At 56.1% G+C, this 26,449-nt stretch overlaps 1 protein-coding gene across 10 annotated transcripts in view; it reads right to left on the bottom strand.

Annotated features, from left to right (window-relative positions):
- Positions 1-19,033: 19,033 nt before the first annotated feature.
- The window catches only part of ACACA (acetyl-CoA carboxylase alpha), a 318,070-nt gene continuing 310,654 nt past the window's right edge, over positions 19,034-26,449 (bottom strand). For all 10 annotated transcript variants that reach the window (XM_008271159.4, XM_008271164.4, XM_051824672.2 and 7 more), the window contains 2 exons: positions 21,506-21,642; positions 19,034-20,561 (listed from right to left, as the gene is read on the bottom strand). In XM_008271159.4, coding sequence (XP_008269381.2) covers positions 20,438-20,561; positions 21,506-21,642 — 261 coding nt within the window. In that variant the 3' untranslated portion in view covers positions 19,034-20,437. The remainder of the gene's footprint in view (positions 20,562-21,505; positions 21,643-26,449) is intronic.

Genomic DNA, 26,449 nt, shown 5'->3' on the forward strand with positions numbered 1-26,449 from the left:
ATCCCAGGAGGGTGGCAAGTTCCCAAGTACCTGGGCCGGCCTCCACTGCCTTCCAGGTGCATTAGCTGGCAGCCAGATGGGAAGTGCAGGTGGGCTCTAGCTCTATCCCAGGCCTTTGTGTACAGGATGTTGACGTCCCAAATGGTATCTCATTCTGCTGTGCCACTGTTTTGCAGTGTCAAGACCAAAAACCAGGTCTTTCCTGCCCAGGAATCCTGTGTGCCTGGAGCTGGACTTTGGAGTGAGGCCCGAGTGTAATCTCCATGTGCTGAGCTCGGGATGGGGCAAGTGGAGAGGGGTCTTCTCCATCTCCCCATCTTTACCACCTCAGTTCATGGTGATTGGCTTCTTGTCTCAGCACTTGTTCTTGGGCTTGATTGTCAGGGACACGTTTAACTTGCAGTGTGTCCCCAGCTACCCAAAAGATCAGCCAGCAGAAATGGGAGCATTCCCCTGCATTCACCCATTTTCAAATGATCCCTTTTGAAAATGCAGGAGGATGTGCAGTCCTGTCCGCGTGGCCCGAGGATTCTGGCTGGTGCGCGGCACAGTGGCAGGGCAGTGGCCTGCTCCGTGAAACTGGTGAGCCGACGCCTTCCCTCCCAAGGCTGGAGCCACTCTTCATCTGATGAAGATGGGTTAAAAAGGTTCTGCAAAGTATTTGGAGTCCAGCATGTTTAATTAAAATGAGCTAGAAACAGGGGAGATGAAAAAGGAACTGACAGAAAGCTCACTAAAGGGAGGCCTGCGTTTTAAAATTCACGAGACTACCCTCCTTCCAGCCAAGAATAAATTGGAAACTATTTTAATTGACACGGATACTGCAATTCAACTGTTACTAGAAAGACAGATTAGTTGATTGATTTGCATTTTAATAAAACTAATACTTTACATTTTGGTAGCTAATGCTGATTTTTAAATGAGTTGAGAACAGTTATCAAGAGTTTCAATCCAGAGCCCTTTTTCAGTGTTGACTGAAGCATTCCTCTCTTTTGTGTGCAGTTTGCTTATTTTATTTTTGCCCAGCTGAGTGCTTCACACACGACACTCGTTGGCCTTGGAGACCTCAGCAGGAAGGGCAGCAAGGCTATGGGCTGCACATAGCAGATGCAAGCAAGGCTGCCGGCCAGGTCTGCAGCACCCTGGGAGTGGGGGCCGCCGCGTGGGGCCACTCCCTTCAGGACAGAGAGCGGGAAGGCTGGCTTCTTGCCTATTCTGTTTGATTCAGCTCAGATCCCACCACCCGGACACAAGCACTTCTCAGTATTAACATTGTAGTGCTTCCCTGTGTAGGTACCAGGAATGTCCCCAGTGGTTCTCAGTAGAAAAAAAACAAGGAGCAGTTAGGGTGGAAGCCTTGGTTCTTACTTTTGGACTCTGAACTGTTTTACTCACCCTTTAAAAGTACTAGAATAAAATACCTGTGCACCCGCACCTGCCACACCCGCTCCCTGCCCCCTGCGTCGCACACATCCACCACCAGCTGAGAACAGTGCCAAACAAGAGGATTTCCCTGATTCTGCAGGTGCCATGTTTTAATTGCTAACTAATTCCATCCGGGATATGCACTATTACTATTTAACCAAACCCTGTGTTGGCTACACTTCCGTTGCTTCCAGGTTTTTGCTGTTATGAATAGTGTTACAGGAAAACGTTTGTGCCTCAAGCCTGTTGTGTTTTTTGAAGCTTGTTTTTCTTGGCATATGTTACGTTTTTAGGAGTCAAGCGAGTCAGGTGCAAGGGCCCAGATCGGGGCAGGTTCTCGGGACATGGTCTGGCTTTCAGCTCCTGCCCTGTCGTCTCCCTCACCGTACCAGGCATCTGCAACAGGCTGCTGAGACTGGCCCTGGGGGGTGATGCTGGGGTTTGTTCTTGCTCCCCAGGGAACCCTTCTGCGGGGCTGGGGCTGGGTGCTCCCCTGTGGTTTTCCTGCCCCAGCTGCTCACCCTGCCTTTATCCTGGGGACCTCCCACGAAGGTTTCCCTGTGTCTCCCTCTACTCTGCACTTCGATGAGGGTGTGTCCTGGGCCCCTTCCGAGGGTCATTTGGAAACCCTGAGTGTCAGAAGAAGACACCAGGAAAAGCCAGCTCCCACCGGCTAAGAGTCTACATCTGCAGCGTGCACAGAGAGGCAGCTCGAACCCCTCCGAGATGGCCGCCTCTTCTCCTCGGTCTGTCTGAGCCCAAGGGAGCCCAGTCGGAGGCTTCGAGTTAATGCCAGTGTGATGTTCATTCTGACCTCAGGCCATTCCCCAGGACGGTGCAGACTCTGTGTGAAATGCATTAGCGCCAGGGTCTGCATGGGCCCCCCCGCACACAGAGATGGGGGACGTTGGAGGGGAGCGGAGGCTGATTCTGCATCAGAGTGTCTGCCTCACCTGCCCACCGGCTGTCCCGCCTTGCATCTTAGAAGGGCAAACCTTGGCCCTGGACCTTCATTTGTTTTTACTTTTCAAATCCCCATATGTTAAATATTTCTTTAAAAAAAATTATTTTAGGCCGGCGCCGTGGCTCACTAGGCTAATCCTCCGCCTAGCGGCGCCGGCACACCGGGTTCTAGTCCCGGTCGGGGCACCGGATTCTGTCCCGGTTGCCCCTCTTCCAGGCCAGCTCTCTGCTGTGGCCAGGGAGTGCAATGGAGGATGGCCCAGGTGCTTGGGCCCTGCACCCCATGGGAGACCAGGAAAAGCACCTGGCTCCTGGCTCCTGCCATCGGATCAGCGCGGTGCGCTGGCCGCAGCGCGCCGGCCGCGGCGGCCATTGGAGGGTGAACCAACAGCAAAGGAAGACCTTTCTTAAAAGACTCATCTATTTGAGAGGGAGAATTACAGGGAGAGGGAGAGACAGAGAGGTCTTCCATCCAGTGGTTCACTCCCCAATTGTCTGCAAGGGCTGGAGCTGGACCAGTCCAAAGACAGGAGCTTCTTCTGGGTCTCCCACATGAGTGCAGGAGCCCAAGGACTTGGGCCATCTTCCACTGCTTTCCCAGGCCATAGCAGAGAGCTAGATCAGAAGAAGTGAGGCAGGCAGGATTTGAACTGGCGCCCATATGGGATGCCAGCTGCAGGCGGAAGCTTAACCTACACCACAGCACTGGCCCAGTGAGACTGTAAGTTCAGCTACCTCATTTTGTGTCTCCTTTCGTTCGTTTTTTTTTTTTTTTTTTTTTTTTAATATTTATTTATTTATTTGAAAGGCAGAGTTAGGCAGAGGCAGAGAGAAAGAGGTCTTCATCTGCTGGTTCACTCCCCAGATGGCTGCAACGGCTGGAGCTGGGTCCATCCGAAGCCAGGGACCCAAGCACTTGGGCCATCTTCCGCTGCTTTCCCAGGCCACAGCAGAGAGCTGGATCGGAAGTGGAGCAGCCAGGACTTGAACCAGCGCCCATATGGGTTCCAGCACTGCAGGTGGAGGCTTTACCCGCTACGCCACAACTTCGGCCCCTCCTAACTTACATTTGGTTAATTTAAGTTCATTTACCGAACTCTCTGAGCCAGGGCATCCCTGTGGCCTGGTCTGCGGTGAGTCTGTGGAGCGAGCAGCGGGTGCCGGGCGGGCTCAGGCTGCCAGCCCTGCCTGCCCCTCGCCTGGGGTCTCCCCAGAGCCGCACCATTCCATTCCCAGGGAAGCCTGCTTGGTTTATTTCCCCTGGGTTAGGGGTCTCGGAGGTCATTTGCTGAGGTCAAGGATGCTGGCTTCTCCGAAAATTTAAAAGAATGTGTTGGGAGGAAAAATCCCCCATCGCGGATATGTTAGAAAAAGAGCGTGCGGTCCCCACAGACGCTGGGGCAGTCACACACCCATGGCCCCTTCCTGTCTTGGGGACTGACCTGGAAGCGAGCCCAGGCTGCGCAGACCAGGCGCTCACGGTCATGTGGCGCTGCCATTGGCCCCTGGCCGAGTTAGGTGGGCGCTGCCTGGGCCGGGGTGGGGGTGGGGGTGGGGGTGTGGCTGGCTGTGAGAGGAGCGTGCCCAGCGGGAAGGGCCTGCGGCCCTGAGGGAGGCCTCAGCCCCAGGTGCCTGTGGCCACAGGAGGCGAGCTGAGCCCACAGCAGGCGTGGCCTGGGTGCAGGCACCTTGGTTCTGGTGAGGGCCGCACTGTGGCACAGGGCTGGCCAGGTGGGGCCTGGGCTCCAGGCGGCTTCCTGTGCCCTCCTCTCCTTCGGACTTCACTCCAGCCTGGCTTCGGCCTGGCCTATTGGGGAATAAGCCGGCCAATCTCTCTCCCCACTGCCCTTCTTTGCCTTTCATATAAATAAATCTTAAAAAAAAAAAAAGCCCGATCCGAGCCCGCTGCGTCCACCGGGTGGGCGGTGTTAATCCTGGCTGGCACTCTGGGAAGCCCAGGCTCGGAACTCTCTTGGCATCGGTGCTTAGGCGGGGATTCGCCGAGGTGAGAGCTCAGGCTGGCAGGAGGCAGTCGCCAGGTGCTCGGGGCACTGCCGCCTGGGTGGGGCTTCAAAGTGGTTCTGAGAGCAGGTGCGTTAGTATGCAGGTGTCGCCTGCAGGAGCACAAAGCAATTAGCCTGCCGCTCCGTGACAGCTGCCTTTCCCCAGCCAGCACAGCACCAAGCCTTGGTTCCTCTGGCCAAGCAGCCAGCCGCCTTCCTGCCTCCCGTGAGGCCGGGCGCTCCCGGGAGAGGCCTCTGCCAACTCTGGAGCATCTAGACTGAGGCTGTCCGATAGAGCTTTCTAGAATGATGGGATGCGGTCGTGCCGTTGCCGTGCTGTCCCTGCGCACATGCGGCCAGTAGCCCCTGTGTTGGACAGTTCAGGTCCTTGGGGCTGTTTCTTACCCTTTTCCAGATCCTAACAGCACCAAGACTTAATGGGGTTAATGAGCAACAGATGAGGGAGAGGAGCTGCAGCTGTCCCGGGCCGTGAGGCTCCCTGCTTCCTACACCTGTGTCTACCCAGCAGGCTAGGCGGAAGGCCCTGGCCAGAGCTGAGAGGCGGTGCAAGTGTGGCCTGTCCACCAGAGACCTGGGGTAAGTGGACGAAGTGGGGAGGCAGAGCCGCGTCCCGCCCGGGGTGGGCCAGAGGGCACCCAGAGGCCAGCCCCGCCCTGTCTGTCCTCGGGGATTAGCTTGGGAGCTGACTCCCCCGTGGCTTGAGCTCATTCTCCGGTTTGACTCTTGTGTCCTTTAACATCGTAGCGTACTGCTCTTGGTTTTAAGAGCTAAATGTAAGGCTAATACGGAACACTTTAACTCTGGTGACTGCAGGTTCATATTGTTTGAAGAGATAAGCTGAAAGGAGCAGGTGCTTTTGAATCCACTTATCAGCATGTGAGCGGGCTCCTTCCTGTCCCTCGGCTCTGCCACCCAGGAGCTGACGTTCTAGGAGGGTCTGGGAAGCTGCGGGCCAGCCTCGCACCCACTCCCCTTGCTCCTAAGGTCAGGCCTTTGTTGCTGGTGGGAGTGCTTGGGCCCAGGTGTGTGTGCAGGAGGGTCGGCCGGCCTGGGGCCTGACCACTGCCTCCAGCCCGGGAGCCAGCAGAGAACTTGGATTTTAAGGTCGCATTGTGATCTTGGAGGAGGAGGGTGAGCGGGGACGCCTGTAAGCCCTGGTTCTCAGTTATATAATTAAACCGAGATGTTCCTTCCGGAGGAACAAAAAGAGGCCAAGGACAGCCTAATTGAAACCTCAGGATTGCTTCTCCAAGAGTGGCCAGAGCAAGTGGGCCAAGGGAGACTTGCAGCCTGCGGCTGGGGGGAGCCCGAGCCCACAGGGCGCTGTCCGGCCACAGGCCTGCCCTGGCCATCCGGACCGTGCCTCTCTCCCATGACGGGAGTCAGCCGGGCCGGCCCTCCTGCAGGGCTTCAGCCATTGCCGCTGGGCTGGCAGCTGGAACCCAGGCCGGGGTGCTCCGTAGTGTTCACAGGCCGCTCTCGCCGCTCCCCAACTCCCCCCACCCCCAGAAGAGAATTTCAACTTTAAGACAAACAACTTCATTTACAAGTGTGTCTCTAATTAGCTGCAGAATTAGGAAAGCCGAGTTTTCCCCCATAGATCGGCTAAACCCTCGAGGGAGGCTGGCGGAATAGAGAGAATCGCATTTCCAATTATTTTGTTGAATTGCTAATTTAGTTATTGTGCCTGGTGTAATTGTGATGGGTATTGGGTGTGCAATTCAATTTGTTTTAAATATTTGTGGGTAGGCTGATCAGTAATGGAGCTGACCTATTTTGTGGCCCAAATTGAGAAAAAAAAAAGACTAAAACACAACAGCCACAAAGATATAGTTTGTTTCCATTTTTATTTTGATCTCTCTCATCCCTCTTAAGACCATTGATGCAACAAAAGGATTAAATTAAAAGATGACAGCACTTTGATCTTCTCCCTTTGAAAGCTTAGCTGTCCTTGGTCGGTGAACATGCCGATATTTTAGGGAAGCACTGCGGGAGTTGAGTGGCTTCCTGCTCCCAGAATTGCGTGTGTGTGCCTTAGGCGATCTGGGGTGCGTGGCTTCCTACTGGCAGGAAGCCGTGCAGGTGCCGTCTGTGGCCATCACAGGTGGACGGCTCCCGCGGGCACAGGGCCTCTGTGGACCCGGGACCTGAGTAGACAGGCAGGACCCTTCCCCAGGCTGTGCTGCTGTGGCCTGGGTGACCGGGCGGCCCACCCAGCAGCCTGTGTGCCTGAATGTGAGGCGTGAGGTTGCCTTAGCCACTCCTGGAGGGCTTGCCTGCATGCCCACTGGGTGCTGAGTTCTAGGTGCAGCCGGGGCCTGGGCGGGCGGAGACTCACAGGGGAGAGCCATGGGCAGGGCTATCCTGGGGGTCACAGAATGACCCCAGGTACTGCACTGCTCAGGGATGCCTGTGGGGGACCGATCCCTCACCCCCATGGCACTGGGTGCACCCCCGCTGGGCTGTCAGGATGGGTTTGATCCGGACAGGATTCCTGGTGTAACCCAGGTAGCTAAGAAGGGTGCCAGGGCGCATTTGCACACCCACCTGCAGCAGAGAAGTTTCGACTTCAGGATCCTACGTGAGTGAGCAGCAGGACCTGCTCTTCTAACTGGCTTCCTGGAAGAAGCGGCAGAGAACAGCTCGTGGCCACCCCTGAACCTGAGGCGGGCCTGGCAGGGTGATCACTGTACAAGCAGTGCTGGGGCTGAAGGAAGCCCCGTCACAGACGGCTGCGGGAGGGGGCGGGGCTGTGGAAGCCGCTGCAGAGGCAGGAAGCTGGCTGCTGGCAGAGCGGCGCAGAGACACACACGCACGACGGTCTGTCACTGAGAAATAATTCTCATAGCCGTAGTAAGTGTACGGTTCAGTGTCTTTTTCAGTAAATTTGTGTACATTCAGAGCATTTCCCTACCCCAGCAAGTTCCTCTGGGCCATGGGTTACAGCCCCAGCTCAGGCAGTAGTGCACCTGCTTCTTGTAGCTATAGCTCGGCCCTCTGCACACTCTGTAGAAGAATCGTGCGGCGCGCACTGCCTGTGGCCGGCCTGTCTGAGCATGCGGCTCATCTGCCTTGGCCTTGCTGTCCAGAATTCCTGTGTCCGTGTGTATGGCCGGATTGTACGGGAACGCATCCAGTCGTCTGCAGACTAGGGGTGTGGAGTTCATCCAGACAGCCGCCAGTCTTTGTGTGAAGATAGATAATGCCGGCAGGGGTGGGGCTGTGCTGCTTCTGTTTAACTTTTTAAGAAATCGGCAGACTGCCTACCGCAGTGTGGGAGGGCTCGGCTGATAGCCTGCCTCCGAGTACCGACCGCGCCGAGGCTCTGAGTTACCGGAGCCTAATGACGAGGTGGTGCACCTGTTTTCATGTGTCTATTAACTATTCATCTTAAAAAAAAAAAAAAAAAAGATTTGGAAGGCAGAGTTAGGGAGAGCCAGAGAAGAGAAAGGTTGATATTGATCTTGTATCCGCTGGTTCACCCCCTACATGACCACAATGACCGAGGCTGGGCCAGGCCAAAACCAGGAGCCAGAAGTCTCCCAATGTGGGTGCAGGGGCCCAAGCACTTGGGTCATCTTCGGCTACTTTTCTGATACATTACCAGGAAGCTGGATTGGAAGTGGAGCAGCCGGAACACAAACCAGTGCCCATATGGGATGCTGGCGCTGTTTATCTTTGAAATGTCTGTTCACATCTTTGTTATTTTTCACTGAATTCTCCTATTGTGTTCTAAGAGTTCTTTATATAATTTGGGTATGAGTTCTTTATCAGATACATGATTTTTTTTTTATTATTTGATAGAGATATAGATAATGAGAGGGAGAGACAGAGAGAAAGGTCTTCCTTCTGTTGGTTCACCCCCCAAATAGCCGCCAGGAGCCAGGTGCTTCCTCCTGGTCTCCCATGCGGGTGCAGGGACCCAAGCACTTGGGCCAACCTCCACTGCCCTCCCGGGCCACAGCAGAGAGCTGGACTGGAAGAGGAGCAACCGGGACTAGAACCTGGCGCCCATATGGGATGCCGGTGCTGCAGGCGGAGGATTAACCAAGTGAGCTATGGCGCCGGGCCCCCAGATACATGATTTGCAAATATTTTTCCCCAGTCTGGCTTGTCCTCATTTTATTAATGGGGTCTTTTGAAGTACAGAGTTTCTGATTTTGGTAAAGTCTAATTTATTTTTTTTCCTTTTATGGATTATGTCACACCTAAGAAATCTCTGCCCAACCCAAGGTCACAAAGACTTTGTTTTCTGTTAGGGGTTGTGTGGTTTGCAGCTCCCCATCTAAGTCTGTAGTCCATTCTGACTTTTTGTGCATGTTGTGGAGGAGTAAGAATATAACTTTGCGGGGCTGGCGCCATGGCGCACTAGGTTAATCCTCCGCCTATGGTGCCGGCATCCCATATGGTACTGGTTCAAGACCCTGCTGCTCCACTTCCAATCCAGCTCTCTGCTATGGCCTGGGAAAGCAGTAGAAGATGGCCCAGGTGCTTGAACCCCTGCACCCGCATGGGAGACCCGGAGGAAGCTCCTGGCTCTGGATTGGCACAGCTCTAGCCCTTGCAGCCAATTGGGGAGTGAACCAGTGGATGGAAGACTTCTCTCTCTCCCTGCCTATCCTTCTCTGTGTAACTCTGGCTTTCAAATAAATAAATCTTAAAAAAAAAAAAACAACACACACACACACACATATTTTGCTAGCGTCTAAGCCACGTCTGCTGGGCTGCGTTGGAGATGGCCGTGGGGAGGCCAGCCACCGTGACACTGAGCCAGAGAAGGTCTCTTCATTGACTTGTGCTGAACTTCTCCATTTCCCCCGTGCAGTTCTCTGGAGAAATTATCCTCAGTGTTTTATTGTTTTCAACACTATTGTCAATGAAATTTTGAAATTTCACGTTTGGATTTCTCCTTAGCTCGTGTACAGCTGGGTTTTGTATTTTGATGTTGTCTCCTGTGACTTTGCTAAATGCAGTTATCATTTCTAGTGTTTGTTTTTAAGACTGATTTATTTGAAAAAGGTGCAGTGCTGGTCCTAAGATTTTTTTTTTTTTTTTAGTTGTTTGTTTTTTGACAGGCAGAGTGGACAGTGAGAGAGAAACAGAGAGAAAGGTCTTCCTTGCCGTTGGTTCACCCTCCAATGGCTGCTGCGGCTGGTGCACCGCGCTGATCCGAAGGCAGGAGCCAGGTGCTTCTCCTGGTCTCCCATGGGGTGCAGGGCCCAAGCACTTGGGCCATCCTCCACTGTACTCCCTGGCCATAGCAGAGAGCCGGACTGGAAAAGGAGCAACCGGGACAGAATCCAGTGCCCCGACCGGGACTAGAACCTGGTGTGCCGGCGCCGCAGGCGGAGGATTAGCCTATTGAGTCGCGGCGCCGGCCGGCCCTAAGATTTTTTTAAAATATATATTTGAAAGGCAGAGTTACAGGGAGAAAGGGAGGGGGAAGGAGAGCCTCTGTCTGCTGGTTCGTTCCTAGATGGCCAGGCTGAAGCCAGGAGCACAGAGTTCCATCTGGGTCTCCCACATGGGTGCCGGGGCCCAAGCTCTTGGGCCATCTTGCATTGTCCTCCACCCCCAGTTGCATGAGTGGGGGGCTGGAAAGGAAAGGAGCAGCTGGGACTAGAACTGGCACTCTGATGGTGGACGCCAGCATTGCAGGTGGCAGCCTGGCTCACGGCACACAGCGCTGGCCCTTTGAGTTCTAGTTTTAACGAATGGACTCGTAGAGGAGCATACCATTTGTAACCCAAGATCGTGTTCATCCTTTCTTTCCAATGTCCAAGCCTTTGGCTTTTTGCCCTTGCACCCGGGAGAAGAGAGGCCTTGTCTCACGTGGGGTTTGCAGACGTGCCCTTTCTCAGGCTGATGGGACTCCCTTCTGGTCGTCGTCGGTTGGGAATTTCTTCTCTGAGCCGTGAGCTTTCCCAGTGTTTCTATGCATCTGTTGAGATTGTGCGGTTTCTGTCCTTACATTTTTTTTTTAAGATTTATTTATTTTACTTGAAAGAGTTACAGAGAGAGGAGGAGAGGCAGAGAGAGAGAGAAAAAGAGAGCGGGGGGGGTCTTCCATCAGCTGGTTCACTCCCCAGTTGGCCACAACAGTTGGAGCTGCACTGCTTTGGAGCCAGGAGCTTCTTCAGGGTCTCCCACGTGGGTGCAGGGGCCCAAGGACTTGGGCCATCTTCTGCTATCCCAGGCCATAGCAGAGAGCTGGATCGAAAGTGGAGCAGCTGGGACTCGAACTGGCGCCCATATGGGATGCCAGCGCTTCAGGCGGTGGCTTTACTTGCTATGCCACAGCGGCGACCCCTCTTGTCCTTTATTAACTGGTGTGCCTCGTCGGTTGGTTTCATACGTCACACCACCCGTGCACTCTGGGCGCCAGTCCCGCCTGGCATGGTGTCTGCTCAGGCTTATTCCCCAGTGTGTCATGGTGTTCGGCTCACCAATCTTTGCCGAGGGTTTCCGCATCTGTGCTCCCGGGGGATGCTGGCCTCGGCGTCAGGACGCTGGCTGAGTCGGGCGGTGCCTGCTTCTGTGTGTGGCGGTGAAGCACTGGTGTTTCCCTGAACGCCCCCCAGGGATCTCTCGGGGACTGGGCTGCTCTTTGTAGCAAGATGTTGGATGACTCGTTTTCATGTCTTGTTAGGGTTCAGAGTTTCTGTGTCTTCTCAAGTCAGTTTTGGTAAGTCTGTCTTTCCAGGGCTTTGTTCATTTGATCTAAGCTGTCCATCCCTGGGCAAAGAGTCGCTCGTGGTATTTCTGTGTGCTCCTCTCAGCTAGTTCAGTCCCTAGTGTTCCCCATCCTGATCTGGACGGTTTTCCTTTTATCTTTTTTTAAGGATTGATGTATTTATTTGGGGTGAGAGATAGGGAGGGAGAGAGAGGGAGGGAGGGAGTGAAGGAGGGAGGGAGGGAGAGAGAGAGAGAGAGAGAGAGAGAGAGAGAGATCGATCTTCCATCTGCTGATGCACTCCCCAAATGGCTGCAACAGCTGATGTTGGGCCAAGCCAAAGAAGCCAGGAGCACAGAGCCCCATCTGGTCTCCCTGGGATTTGGGCCATCTTCCGCTGCTTCCAGGCACCTTAGCGGGGAGCTGGATGGGGAGCGGGCAGCCGGGAGAGCTGCTGCAGGTGGCGGCTCAGCTGGAAGACGAGCCACGATGCTGGCCCCTGGAGCTCTGCTTGTTAGCCAGCCTTGCTGGTGGTTTCCAGCAGCTCACTCTTGGGTTTCCTGATTTTTCTGTATGATTCTGTCCTGTGCTAGTTTCCACTCTGATCTTTATTTTTCCCTTTCCGTCTGTTTGCTGGGGTTGTGTTTGTTCTGTTCCTCTTTCCTCCGGTTTCCTAGCGGGAAGGTGTCAGCCACTGAGCCAGACGCAGAGCTGCCGGGCCGAATCGTCCGTCTCTCCTGTCCTGTCAGTGTTTGCTTTATGTCTTTCGAAACTCTGCACTCGACAGGAAGACTTCTATAATTGCTGCGGCTCCCTGACCGAAGCTTTTTTCATTATAAATGTATGAATATATATTAGTTGGGATTAAAAAACAAAGTTTACCGTGTTAATCATTTTTATTATAAATTACTTAAAAATTCAGGCTGGGGTAGTGGCACAGCGTGCTGAGCCATCACCCTCAACAGCAGATCCCATATCAGAGCCTCGGTTCCAATCCAGCTCCGGGAAGGTGGAGACCTGGCGGCCGTGACCATTGTGGCCATCTGGGGAGTGAACCAGAGGATGGGACATCTCTCTGTCTCCCCCTCTCTATCATTCTGCTTTTCAACACATAAAATAAATCCTAAACACTTTTTTAAATAAAAATCTAGGAGGTGAAACACGCAGAGACCTCCTATCCAGTGGTTTATCCCCCAGATACCCTGGAGTCAGGAGCCCGATCCAGATCTCCCACATGGGTGGCAGGGACCCCGCTGCCTGAGCCACCAGCTGCTGCCTCCCAGGGTGTGTGGTAGCAGGAAGCCGGGTCAGGAGCGGAGCTGGGACTTGGACTCAGGCCCTCCCATTTGCAACACAGGCACGCCGTGCAGTGTCGTGGCCTCCGCACAGGTGCCTGTGGCCAGTTCAGCAGTGTCGGGCAGGCCCACTGCTGGGCAACAGGTGGCCGAACTTTGTCCTGCTACAAACCTGCCTGCCCGCCCGTTCAGCTGCAGCTCCGCAGCACATTTGTTTCTGGATTGGACCTCTGTGAAGGTCGCGCAGGGCAGTCCTACCCTCTTCTTGTCTCCGTGGCTGGCGTATTTCACTCTGCAGCGTGCCGCGCCGCAGCAGGGCTTTGCTTTTCCTTCCTTAGGAAGGCTGAATGGCGCAGTTTCTCGTTCTGTGTTTCCCCGTCTGTCCGTGGGTGACTTTGGGTTGCACCCTCTCGGCCATTGTGAACGCCACTGCATGGAACACAGTGTGCGTGGCCCTCTGGGACCCTGTGTCCAGTTCTTTTGGCCGCGGACCCCGAAGTGGGCTTGCGGGGTCCTGTGATGGCTGAAGTCCGTAAGGAGCTCCTTCCCACAGTGCCTCCACCACTGTGCATCCCTTCCGACAGCACACAGGCTTCCCGTCTCTGTACGCACACCGCTGCCAGCGTCTGTTGTTTTCCTCTCATTTTACATTGTTACCTGTTTAAGTAGTGGCCATCCTAACAGGTGTGAATTTGCATCTGCCATCCCCCAGTGACTGGGGAAGCTGAGCATCCTCCCGTGGTGGTGGGCCATTTGTCATCTTTGGAGAAATGTCCAAGTCCTTTGCCTTTTTAGGAAAACTTTTATGTATTTGCTTATTTGAAAGACACAGTGACAGGGCCAGCACTGTGGCGTAGTGGGTGAAGCCGCCTCCTGCAGTGCCCGCATCCCATACAGGCACTAGTTCATGTCCCAGCTGCTCCACTTCCAATCCAGCTCTCTGCTATGGCCTGGGAAAGCAGTGGAAGATGGCCCAAGTGCTTGGGCCCCTGCACCCACGTGGGAGACCTGGGAGAAGCTCCTGGCTCCAGATTGGCACAGCTCCAGCCATTACGGTCATCTGGGGCTGAAAAACCTGTTTCTCCCTCTGTCTCTGCCTTTCCTTCTCTGTGTAACTGACTTTCAAATAAATAAATCTTAAAAAAAATAAAAAGGCACAGTGACAAAGAGGGAGAGACAGCGATATCGCCCATCTGCCGGTTCACTCCCCTGATGTCCCCCAACAGCCAGGACTGGGCCAGGTGGGGACCCAAGTGCTTGGGCCATCACTGCGCCTCCCAGCGTGCCTGTTTTCAGGAAGCTGCCTGGGAAGCGGAGGCAGGACTCAATCCCAGGCGCTCTGCTGGCGAGTGTCATGTGTGGTGCCACAACACCCACCCCTTCACCCGTTTTTAGAGTTCACTGGAATTTTGTTGTTGGAGTGTTTCAGATTTTATTTATTTATTTGAGAGGTAGTTACAGAGGGAGAGATGGAAAGGTCTTCCATCTGTTGGTTCACTTCCCAAATGGCCACAGCTGAGCCAATCTGAAGCCGGGAGCCAGGAGCTCCTTCCCGGTCTCCCACGCAGGTGTAGGGTCCCACCCAAGCACTTGGGCCATTTTCCACTGCTTTCCCAGGCCAGAGCAGGGAGCTGGATCGGGAGTGGAGCAGCCGGGACTCAAACCAGAGCTCCAGATAGGATGGTGGTGGCTCCGAGGGAATCGCGCTTCAGCCTGCGTGGCCGCCTTCGGTACTTCCTGTTGCGGGGGGGGGCGGTCTGCCAGCGGTGAGTTGTCTGGCTCCTGTGCCCAGTGTCGCTGACAGGTGGCTGTGACTTGTCACTCTGCACGTGTCATTGGCCCCACACAACCTGTAAGAGCTGCTGTTCGGGCAGTCCGGCTGGAGCGCCCCACAGTGCTGGGTGCTCGTCCCGCGTGTGCTCCACGAACTTCCTGAATCTGCAGAACACCACTCCACGGAATCTGGCAAGCTCGCAGCGTTATTTCTTCCAGTTTTTCCTGCTTGTGCCCTCCTGGCGCGCCTGCTCTGGGTGTGGTGTTGCCCCGTGTGGGTGCACGGAGGCTGCAGGCTCTGCTTTGCGTTCTGCTTCCCTTTGTCCACACTGGGTAACTGTAGTGCGCAGTCTTTAGGTTCCAGGTTCCTCCTGCCTTCTCGAATCTACTGTGCGGCCTCTCGTCAGTTTTTCACGATTTCCTTTTTTTTTTCCTTTCTTTTAAGATGTATTTATTTGAAAGGCAGAGTGACAGAGAAAATGAGATCTTCCGTCTGCTGGTTCACTCCCTGCTGCAGCTGGAGCTGCTGCCGGGTCTCCGATGTGGGAGCAGGACCCAAGCACTTGGGCCGTCTTCCGTGCTTTCCCAGGCCATGAGCAGGGAGCCAGATTGCAAGTGGGGCAGCCGGGACTCAAACTGATGCCCCATGTGGGATGCCGGCGTCCCGGGTGGTGGCTTACCCGTCTCTGCCGCAGCACCAGCCTGAGTTTCCTGTGTGTGTGAGATAAAATGGACGTCAGGTGCACGTGCAACGTGGGTGTAGTGTGGAGCTGGCTGACGGTGCCTTCCCAGTGCTGCGGTTGCAGCCGCCGCGTTCGGCCCTCCCTCACTGCAGGTCAGAGCCGGTTCCTCGTGGGGTGGGGTCCCAGCAGTTGCTCTGTGGTCTGGTTGATTTCACTTAACCTGTCCTTGGGGCTCACCCGTGTTGTCTGAGCTTCATTCAGAAATCATTTCCACCGCCGAAGACCGTGTTGGTGAATGATCGCACGTGCTTGGCTCTCGCTCTGGTCCGTGGTGTCCCCAGCCGTGGGCCTGATGGCAGCATCCGGACCACACAGATCGTCTCTGCTGTTTTTTTTTTTTTGAATGTCCCATTTTTGTTGTGACTTGGACATTTTTGATATTTTATGTAGCAACTGCGTTTTTTTATTCTCTCAAAGTTTCTTTTGCATTTTTTCCCCTTTAACAACTTGACTAAATCTGTGGATTCTGTTGAATCCATGGTATGCACACACCGATGTTTCTGCAGGTTCTCCTTTTTCAAAAAGATTTATTTATTTGAAAGTCAGAATCATGGGGTAGGGGCGGGAGACATACAGAGAGAGAGAAATCTTCCATCTGCTGGTTCACTGTCCAAATGGCTGCAGCAGCCAGGGCTGGGCCAGGCTGAAGCCAGGAGCCAGGAGCTTCCTCTGGGTCTCCCACGTGGGTGCAGGGGCCCAAGGCCTCGGGTCATCTTCTGCTGCTTTTCTAGGCGCATTAGCAGGGAGCTGGATTGGAAGTGGAGCAGCAGGGACTCATATGGGAGCCCATATGGGATGCCAGCACTGCAGATGGCAGCTTAACCCACTGTGCTACAGCGCCAGCCCCAAAGTAATTTTTTAAATGCCCAAGTGTTTAATATGTCTCCCCTGTCACACACCCCAACAGCATGTGAAGGAAGCCTGACAAACTCCAGGCCCATCTGCCCAAGTCATCAGCTGGGCAGGCCCTTATGAAGCCAGGCTTAAAAATAAGAATTTTAAAAAGAAAAACTTCAGGGGCAGTATTTCCCTCTCTCTGTAATTCTGACTTATACATAAATAAATATATCTTTTAAAATATTTTTATTTGAAACAGGGGGGTAGAGAGATATCTTCCATCTATTGGTTTATTTCCCAAATGCCTGCAACAGCTGGGGCTTGGCCAGGCTGAAGCCAGGAGCTGGGTGCTCAGTTGGGGTCTCCCACACAGGTGGCAGCGACCCAAGTCCTTGAGCCCTCGCCTGCTGCGTCCTGGGGTGCGCATCAGCGTGGAGCAGAGAATCCAACCCAGGCACTCAGATACGAGGTGCAGGGGCTTCCTGGCATCTTCATTGCCAGAAAACGTCTTCCCTGGCTTCTAATTTCTTTTCTTTTTCTTTTTTAAAGATTTATTTATTTATTTGATAGTAGAGTTAGAGAGAGAGAAAAGGAGAGGGTCAAGTCTGTGGCTTGGCTGTCTTCTGTGGGCAGCTGAACCACCGCCCTCCGTGTTTGCCACTGAGGTCACCACTGGTAACTGAGAGTGCCACTAGCCATGGAGTTTTGTATCCAGGCTCAGCTTCATTCGCGGTCGCAGGTTAGAGTCTTCGTGGACCCGGGAGATCTCATTCTGCCCTCCCAGGGGAAGCAAGAACGCAGAAAGCCCTGGAGCCGCTCCAGACCCACCCGAGGGCAGCTCCCTGGTGGCCCCAGACTCCACCCGCCCCGGGGGATGCTCCTGGGCCGCTGCCCTCTGGAGGGCTTCTGAGGGAGGGCAGGTCCTGGTCTTGGGAGCATAAGGAGGGGCCAGGGCACAGGGAAGCTGGGCGCCCAGCACGGGACTCCTGCCACCTCGCTGACAGGTCTGACAGAGCGCCACCTAGGCCTGTTTCACACAAGCCTCAGGAACTTGCTGAGGGGCAGGAGTGAGGGGCTGGGGTGTGGCTGGAGCTCAGGCTCGCACCGAGTCTGTGCTGCGTGGAGCATTGTGACGGCTCGCGTGCGAGGCCAGCCTTCCGCCACCCTGCGCTGCCTGGCTGAGGTCCCGTCTGGGCCATCCCTCACCCTCCCAACGTGTGCCGCGCAGCGCCGGGTGTGTGCTGGACGCACTCAGGAAGGGGGTCCTTGGGCTGGTGCCTGCTGCTGGCGGCTGCCCAGGAGAAGCTCAGGCCAGCGCCAGGTGGCCAGGACTTGCCTCCCGGGCTGCAGAGGCTCCGGGAACACTGAGATGCTGGAGGGCCAAGCCCCAGCTGCCTGGCTGAGGCGTGTGCAGGGTCTGGGGAGTGACGGCCGTGGCCGAGTCGCCCACTGTGGGAGGCCCGGGCCCGTGTCCTGGCTGACCCTCTACCGCAGCTGAGATGGAGCCGGGCGTGTCTGCGCAGCCCCCGTACCCACTCTCGGGCACAGCCCTTCGCAGCTGGCTGGGCACACACGAGGCCCGGCACCTCCCTGCCTCTCCAGCCTGGTCCGTCACTCCCTCGAGGGACTGCTCTACCCCATCAGCATTCCCAGCGTCCGTGGGCTAAGTGCCAATGGCAGTGACACGCTGGCTCCTCCACTCACTGCCGCCTTCCTGCCATTTAAATGGGAAATGCAAGGGTGCTTCACAAAATTCATGGAAAAATGGAATTAGATATTTGGGTGCCAGAAAACCTGAAGCCCCTGTGTATGCTTTTCCATGAACTTTTTTCAAGTGCTCCTGCAGGGGTGGACCCAGGACTCACTGAAATCCTGGCTGTGCAGTATTTCCCTTATTATGCAGCGTAGCGGCAGAGGTGGTTTGATTAGAAGGAAGGAAGAAGGCAGCGGCCGCCTGAGCAGGCAGGCCCCAGGCAGAAGCAGAATCTCTGCCTGTTCGTCAGACCCAGCACCGCAGCAGGGGCCGGCGTGGAGTGGGGGGCTGAGCCGCCCGCCTGGCCTGTGGGCCCAGCAGCTGGAGACTGCGGTTCCCTCCTGGGTCCTGTGTCTCCCTCGCTAGTCCTTTCTAGAACATCCGGCTTAGAGTGATGCAAGCTGAGATTTGTGGAACTCCTCCTCTGCTCCGCTACACGGCGCAGAGTCTGATGCTGGGCAAAGGCCGGTGCGTGCGGCCTGGGCCTCTCCACGATGCCTGCGGCACTTCCTCAGGGGGTGAGGGCTGCTGGTGCTCTTTGTACCCTGAGTTCCAACTCCATGAAAAAGCTGAGTCTAACAGTCTAAAAGCTCCCTCTAGAACCTCTCTGGCTGGCCCCGCGCTGGCTGCAAAGCACATCCAGGCCCCCTCAGCTTGCTGCTCGCCGAGGAGGCACCTGTGAGCGCGAGCCGGCTCCCAGGGACTTTGCCAGGCCTGAGAGGAGGCTCTGCAGCTGCCACCCTCGCTAAGAGGAGGTCCTTCTGTCCTGTGCCTTATGGGGCCAGCGCTGTAGCACAGCAGGTAAAGCCACTGCCCGCGGTGCTGGCATCCCATATGGGTGCTGGTCTGAGTCCCAACCGCTCCACTTCTGCTCCAGCTCGCTGCTAATGTGCCTGGGAAAGCAGCGGAGTATGGCCCAAGTGCTTACGCCTCTGCACCCACGTGGGAGACTAGGATGAAGCTCCTGGCTTTGGATCAGCGCAGCTCCAACCATTGTGGCCATTTGGGAGTGAACCAGCAGATGTCAGACCTCTCTCTTTTTCTCTCTGCGTAACTCTTTCAAATAAATACATCTTAAAATATTTGAAAGGCAGAGCAACAGAGAAATCGCTCTTCCACCCACTGGTCACTCCCCAGATGGCCAAAGCAGCCAGGTCTGAGCCAGGAGCTCCATGTGGGTGGTACAGACCCAAGTACTTGAGCCATTTTCTGTTGCCCTCCCAGACACATAAATGGGAAGCCAGACAGGAAGTGGAGCAGCCAGGCCTCCCCCTGTGCTCCGAGAGGCCAGCACTGCACCCAGTGGACTGACCTGTGCCACAGCTCTGGCCCCTCTGTGGGCCATCTCCACCAGGCCCCTCGTGTCCAGCGCGTGCAGACAGGACGTGAAGCGCTGACGCAGCCCAGGTGCCAGCGTGCCCACGGCCTTGCCTGCTTCTCCGTTCCTTCGAGAGAGCAGGGTGTGGGGTGCTGCAGGCCCCCTCCTCTGCTCTAAGTGGAAGGGACCCGGGGAGGCTAGGCAGGGCCTGAAATAACAAACTGCGACCTTCTACAAACGTGGAGATTTATTTCAACAAAATGTGAAAGTGTTTGACGGAAGCTCCTTGCTCAGTGGGGGCCGTGCCACTGGACTGTCACCCAGACCAGCGAAGTGAGCAGACAGCAGGGCCCAGGCGGATCCTCCCTGTTCACCACTCTCCCCGGGCGGGGCCCAAGGCAGGGGCTCGGGTTCAGGCAGGGGTCAGGAGAGGAAGCCTGTGGGCAGTAGACCCTCTCACCCCCCAGCAAAGCCGGGCCAGGCCTCCTGGGAGCGCGGGGTTCGGTGCACTCAGGAAGCAGCAGGCCTCCTGGGGGCGCTCGCTCTGCACACAGCCTGCAGCTGTGCTGCCCCTGCCGCCCTCCTCTGGAAGCGCCCAGCCTGTGGGCGGTGGGCTGGGGCTCCCTGCTGGGGCTGCTGCCACACGCCCGCACGGCAGCTTCTCCCGCCCTCTGCCATCAAGGGTGACGCCGCCCCGGGCCTGATGGCCGACGATTCTTGCTTTAGGAGACCAAGGAGGGAGTGGGGCAGCTTTCCCCCGCACCCCCGAGGCGGCCCCGGAACCCCGGAGACGGCAGCACCATGACTGAGTTTAAGGTCATGCGGAGTCTGTTCCTGGCGCGGCAGCACAGTGGGCCCCAGGCCCTTCCTGCAGCTGGGGGGAAGGCTGGCTGTGAGGGGGGCTGCCTGGAGGAGGTGGGGGCGTGCGTCTCCATTAGGCACAAGGCCACCTGGCCGAAGGCTGGGCTCTCGGGAGCTGGCCTTGAGCTGCCAGGCAGCATGTGGGGAGCTCAGCCCTTCCGCTGGGGCTCTAAGCGGCGTTAGCCCAAGGCCGAGGACCCCGCGTCCGGGACAGTACCCTGCTCGGGGGACCGTGGGCTTTCCTCCATCTCTGAGTTCCCCTGGCGCTGGCAGGAGATTGCACGCTCTCATTTTTCTTCATAACCAGGGGCCTTGGTGTGGTTCAGCCGGGACTGCTCTCCAGTGCTGGGTGAGCCGTGAGGGTGACAAGCAGCAGACGGTGGGCTTCATCCTCCCAAGTGCTTGGCCCCAGCCCTCCTCTGCTGCCCGCGGCTGCGGCTCACAGGGCTGGGGTGGGGGCTGCTGCCGGGGCGGGAGGCCGCTGAGGTAAGGCCTCGTGGTACGTGCACGTACCTTTCATTGCCTTCTCCGCCCGGGCAGGGAGGGCGCGCCGTGGTCACAGCCGGGGTAATAAATACTGAGCGGGCGCATGGGACTGGGGTCGGCGGGGGGCCTGTGATCCTACCAGGATGTCGTGTGTCACCAGAAATACTCGAGGGAAGCAGAGTGCCCCGTGGCCTCCAGGGCCGTCTCAGTACAGTGGTTCAGTGGAAAGGCGGCTGGAGCCCTTCTGTCCGGAGAAGGCAGGGCGGGGGTGGGCAGGGAGCCGCGCCTACGTGGAAGGGGAGTCCATCGTGGAGAGGATCCGGACGACTTCGGCCCGCTGCGTGGCTGAGATGTGCTGGGTCATGTGGACGATGGAATCCATGGCGACCTCCGGGTTGGCCTGTACCAAGCTGGAGGGGCAGAAGGGGTTGTGGAGAGAGAAGTGGAACATCGGGGTGAGGGGAGCTGTAGACACCGGCGTCAGCGGCTCGCCAGAGCCGGTGCCGCACTTCCCAGGCGCACAGGACGGACCGGGAGATCTTCCTGAGTCGCGGAGCCCGGGAGTCGTTTTAAACCCGAACAAAACTGAGGGGCCTGCCTGGACGGCGTCCGGATGAGCAGTGAGTCAGAAGTTAGCGTAACCGTGAGACTCTGTCAGTGTGCACCAAGAACGAGGGCGGGAGAGGCCTTGGCTGACAGGAGGCGGAACTGCGCAGGCCCGGCTGCAGCTTCACTTGGGGGATTCTGGGAGCGAGCAGTGCAGCTGCTTGCCTTCCACGGGCCGCTTACGCGAGGCCCGGCCCAGGGATGAGGATTACGTGGGAGGGGCGGGATTCCGGCCACGACCCATGGCTTCATGATTGTTGGTCATTTTACTGCGGAATTGCAAGTGGCTGCTTCTAGTGTTAGCAGATGTGGAGGGAAAGATTCAGGGGTGAGGGGCCAGGTTTTTTTATGAAAAACAAAACTATGTGTGCATTTCAGAATATTTGGCACTTCGAGACACGTGCATCCCATCTTCCCAGGACGTTTGTGCAGACACCGTCGTCTGCGGAGGTCAGTGAGCACCTCACAAGGGATGAGGCCTGGGGGACAGAAGGCCAACCACAGGCGCATCCTCTGCGCTGTTCTAAACCCGCGGCGGGCTCTGCCGGCTGCCGTATTTGGGGGCCGACAAGGAGCAAGGCTCCGGTCTCCTGAGACCACCTGGGCATGGATGCTTCTGGCCTTTTTCTCCCTGGGGGCCGCCACGTATCACACGGCAAGGGAGCAGAGCGAGCACCCGGGCTTGTCCTGAAACTTCTTCCCCGGAAGCGAGCCCCGCCCCCGCCCCCGCGAGCCCCCTGCTGGTCACCTGCGGATCTGCTTGAGGACGTAGTCTCGGCTGATGTACTTGATGTTCTCCTCGATCACCGAGCGGACGCCGTCCTCCTCGGTCAGCTGCTTCTCCAGCCACTCCACCAGGTCCTTGTTGTTGTCCCAAACATAGGCCTGCGGACAGACAGACGGCTCTTGGTCAAAACACAGTCCAGTGCCTGGAAAGATGCTGGCGTGGACTGGATGTGGGTTAAGATGGGCTGGGAGCTGCCCTAACAGGTTTGAGAGAAACAGTCAAGAACCCAAGATAGTTAAGAGGGTGATGGAAAGGGGTGTACTGGGGGCTTTGCTGTTGGGGGACGGAGCCTGATTCCTAGGGGTCAAGCCTGTTGTCCCCTGGGACACCTCCAGAGCACCGGCCACTGGTGCTCAGTGCCAGGGCAGAGCCACCAGGTCCGAAACCTACCCCCCGTGTTGCTGTCGATGAGAGACGTCAAGGGATCCAGACACTGGAGCCCTGGAAGGCTCAACCCTGCCCTGGCCTCCCGTTTTCAAGATCATTTAGCCCAGTATTTCCTAGGTAGCTGACGACATAATCACTCAGGAGTGTGCCAGCAGCCTAATAGCCTTCTCCTTGCGCTCTTCTCCTCATTTTCCTTACAAATCATTTAGGAATCGTTTTGTTAATGGTTTCCGGAAAACCAAGTACCACCATTAGGGCTCATTCATATTTATGTCATTTTGTTTGGGTAATTAAACACCAAGCTCGTCATTTAAAGGTGCGCTATCCTTCTCTGTTATCACTAACAAAGTCAAAGTCAGAATGACAATGAGTTTGGCGCTGGAACTTACCGGGTGGCTCTGCAGGGACACGGAATCTGAGCTGTGGTTACAAGAGGCCGCCCGCGTCAGGCAAGGGCACATGGGCCACAGCTCCAAACAAAAGCCCTGAGAAGCCGGCGCCTTCCAGAGCTGTCGGGCACTGGAGCTGCGGGACTCCCCGGGGAATAGGCACCTGCAGTGGGCTTTGCTAGCTGTGTGCCTGCCTCCTCTGGTAATCACTGATAGATCGGCTCTCCCCGGTGAGGGCGGTGTGCTGTGTGAGTGCCATGGGCAGGCCTGAGTGGGCTACCCTGCAGCCCAGAGTTTTGCTTGTAAGGAAAGGAGGTGCGTGACAAGGTGGGGACGGGCAGCACTGTTGTGTCCCATACAGGGAAGGATACACCTGGACTTCTGCTCCATGGTGTGGGGACTGCTATGCGTTCCCCTACATAGAAACAATGACTGCTTCTCGGGTTTCAGAATGGGAAAAAAAACGCACAAAACAAAACAACTAGATTTACCCAAGAATCCCAAAGCTTTTCGTTTAGGAGAATATTTAATACTCTTATTAATCATTTTTAATCCGTTTGCTTTTAATTAAGAAACAGCATGATGCTTTCCTATCAACATATGCCAGGGAGCAGATTAATTGTGGCTTAAGATAACTCTCCTTGATTGGTGTAATGTATTAGCTTCTCCTGACGCTCAGACGCTGCCCGGGAAAGCCGGCTACCCTCCAGAGAAAACACCCCGCCATCCCCTCCCCTGCAGCCAGAGCGCGTAGGTGTTTAAATTAAACCTTTGCAGAAGTTCCCAGACAGGACAGAGCACCACATTTCAAGTTCTGTGGTTGCCTGGAAATATGAGCCTTTGCTATACAATGACCGGATGACAGCCAGCAAGCAAAACCCCTGATGAAGGGACAGTCACTGCCCAGAGCACACAAGGCAGAGGGGTCGAAAGTCCCGATCAGGTGTGCGACTGGAAAGAGAAGACCAGCGTAGGAACCCATCATGCCACTGGTTTTTCTCAACAGGCCTGGGAGGGCTGGATGCGCTGTCAGGGCTAACTTGCTTTGCCTGGGAAAAGGTGGGTTCCATTGATTAGAGTTGTAGGGCTGGTGATTCCGGTAGGGTAGGTCCACTTATTCCCAGGAAAAGAGCCACTATAGGCTGGACATCCCTGAGCTCCAGATGCCCCAGAACACAACACTTTGTGAGGGCTGTGATGCTGTCAGTGGAGAGACCGCACACCTGAGCCCAGGTGAAGGGCTGGAGTGAGAACTCGGGAACACGCTAGAAATGCTGTGTGGGCAAGGCCTGCGGCAGACATTCTGTGTTTAGACCTGGGTCCCACACCCAAGACCTCTCTTTATGTAAAGACAAATACTTCCTAAGTTCTTCTGATTCAAAGCATGTTAGAAAAAGACACTCTGAACCTTCTTACCACTCCCAGCATTCCACTGTGGATTCTAAACAAGTGGTGAAGGTGCAGCTACCTGGCAACAGGTGTGGGCCCCCCCCCCCCCCACACACTTCCATTGCAATAAAGCGTCAGTACACCGGCATCACCGCACTGGCCTGGCCCACGGGAAACATTCAGCAGACACTCTCTCTACTGGCGGATAAGCATCGCGAGCCCTGCTCAGCCTCACTAATCATATGTAGTAATTAGGCTATCTTGCAGAATCTAAATGACCTGTTAGGAAAGTTGCATTTCGAACATATTGGATAGCTGTTAAGCCTCCTCGGCAGTGGGACAGCAGGGCACGCCCCGCAGGCTGTGAGCCCTGCACAGAACTCCGTTTGGGAGCGCCTGGACAGCCTCCAGTGGGGGAGGCCCCTCCTGGGTCTCAGCTTCCTGGAGCCGGGCGGGCGGCACACGTATCCCGCAGGTCACACACAGCTCAGGAAGACGTTTTCAGTGCCCCTGCACTCGCATGGCCACAGGCTGCCTGACAGATGTCCAGAGGGCGAAGAGACTTTGCTCACAGGTTTTGAAGTACAAAGTCCCAAGGCCGCATGGGCTTGGGTAGCCTGTTGGACTGTCTCAGCAGGGCCCCGCCATGCTCTCTGGGTTGGGCCTCACCCTGCCTGCCTCCCTGGCCATGAGGGTCAGTGGACGTCATCAAGTGATCCGAACCATGGAGTGTGCTCCTCCGGCATCCTCACCGCGGTTTTTCCTGGCGCTCACTCCATTTGGAAACCGAAGCGGCAGCGACGCCCTGTGTGTGCTCCTGTGCAAAACCACGGTGGACGCTGCTCGCTGCGCAGCTGCTGCGGGAACAGCAGCCACGTGCCCTCCCCCAAGAGGCTGGTGTCACACGCCTCGCGCTGCCTGGAGCAAACAGGCCTGGTCCGAGTGTCTGCTCAGTGCCATCCGTGCTCTGCACTTGTTTAAAATTCTCTCAACCCTATATGACGGAGGAAGGGCAGCTCGCGTGGTTCTGCCGGGCTGGCACGGGAGACCAGAAGCTTGTGAGAGCCCCAAACCACCTTCTCCTATTCCGAATCTCACTGTCTACTCTTGGCGGGCCACAGAAACTGAAAAACCACACACCTCCAACTGGGTCTGAGTCAGGTGGAAAACATGCCGTGTAGCAGCGTGTCACGTTCTCACGACCCAATTTAAACCCCAGTTCGGGGTATTTCTTTTTTTTTTTTTTTTCAGGGAGCTGCAGTGATGTTTTGCTTCTGCCTGCGGTGAGACTAGGAACCATAAACCCTACTATTTCCTACGACAGGGCTGTCCCAGTAGAGCCAGACAGAATCCCATAACTCCTGGTAACAGATGCCTCCACAGGAAACAAAACAATTACGCCGCTCACTTATACACCGTCACCGTGTCTTCAGGTTTCTGTCCTGGAATCTGTTTTTCAGGATTCAGAAAGAAAATTCTCTGGGGACAAAAAGAACACACAGCCTGGCTGGTAGATGCTAGCCACCAAGCATCTCTCCCTGCGGTGGCCACGGCGGGGAGCAGAGGGTGGCCGCCTGTGCAAAGCGGAGGTCTACTCTCGCTGCCCTGAGAGACGCAGCATCTGTCACTATTTGAAGAACCCAAACAAAACAAGGGGGGTGGGTGTCAAGCCTTTTCCCAACACCACGCAATTCCACGTCGGCCCTTCAGAGGCCGTGCAGCTTCTTCTGAGCGGTCCCACACTTGCTTCTCTCCAGGGCACTGCAGACTGCACCGCCCGCCCGACACGCAACTAGGTGCTGCAGAGCCTGCACAGTGCGCAAGGACGTGTCGAAGTCATGAGCCCTGACACCACAGGGTCACTGTCCTCGCTCCATCTCCACGGCTGCCCTGAGGCCAGGAGCACCGGCATCTGCTGGAGCCGGGGGGAGGGAGAGGAGCCCCGACTTGCGGGCAGAGTGGGCACCAGTGCCTTGGGGCTGGGTGTCTGCTGGTGGCAGTCCTAGCCAGGGCTGTGCACACGGTCGACTGTCCCCAGCTGGGTGGGAGGTGGCAATGACCTACTTCTTACACACCACACCCCTGGGAGCGCACTGCAGCCTATCTGCGCACGTCATGCTTGGAGGGAAGCTATTCCTTCCCCTCATCCTTGTGCCCACTGAGGCTGTGCACGTCCATTAGGGACTAATGTGGGAGGAAGGTGGCCAGGCCTCTCTTGGCCCCCCGCACACACACTCCATTTACCTGGCTGGCCACTCTTAACTGGAGAACAACCTCTTATTTTACACTTGTGTGATTTTCAATGCCAACTTCCACTAGAAGCTGCCAGTAGCCACTGACAAAAGTGTCTCACTCAATTATGATGCCACAGACTGACCTTAACCTGAACCAAATGTTGGGGGAGGCTGCGCCCCCCGCTGCACATCTGAAATATTTATCCAAAGAAGCTTTTCGATCGTAAAGAAACAGGCAGACCTAACACAACGGCGGATCTGAGCAGCAGCCCGGTGCGCTGGCCTTCAAGCAGGTGGCCAAGCCTGGAGTCTGTTCCTGCGAACGGCCGGCCGAGGTGGCGGGAAGCTCTTGCCGGCAAGAGGCCTTTGGCAGGCTAGGACCCCTGAGGCTGCCACCGGCCCCTCAGCCTGGCAGTCAGCAGTGTTTCTGACCACGTGGCTATCAGAGAACAGGAGCAGGCATCAGCCTGGCTGTTCAGACGCCCACAGCCTGCATCAGAGCGCCT

This window comes from Oryctolagus cuniculus, chromosome 17 (genome assembly GCF_964237555.1).
Source record: "Oryctolagus cuniculus chromosome 17, mOryCun1.1, whole genome shotgun sequence".
Classification (NCBI taxonomy): Eukaryota; Metazoa; Chordata; class Mammalia; order Lagomorpha; family Leporidae; genus Oryctolagus; species Oryctolagus cuniculus.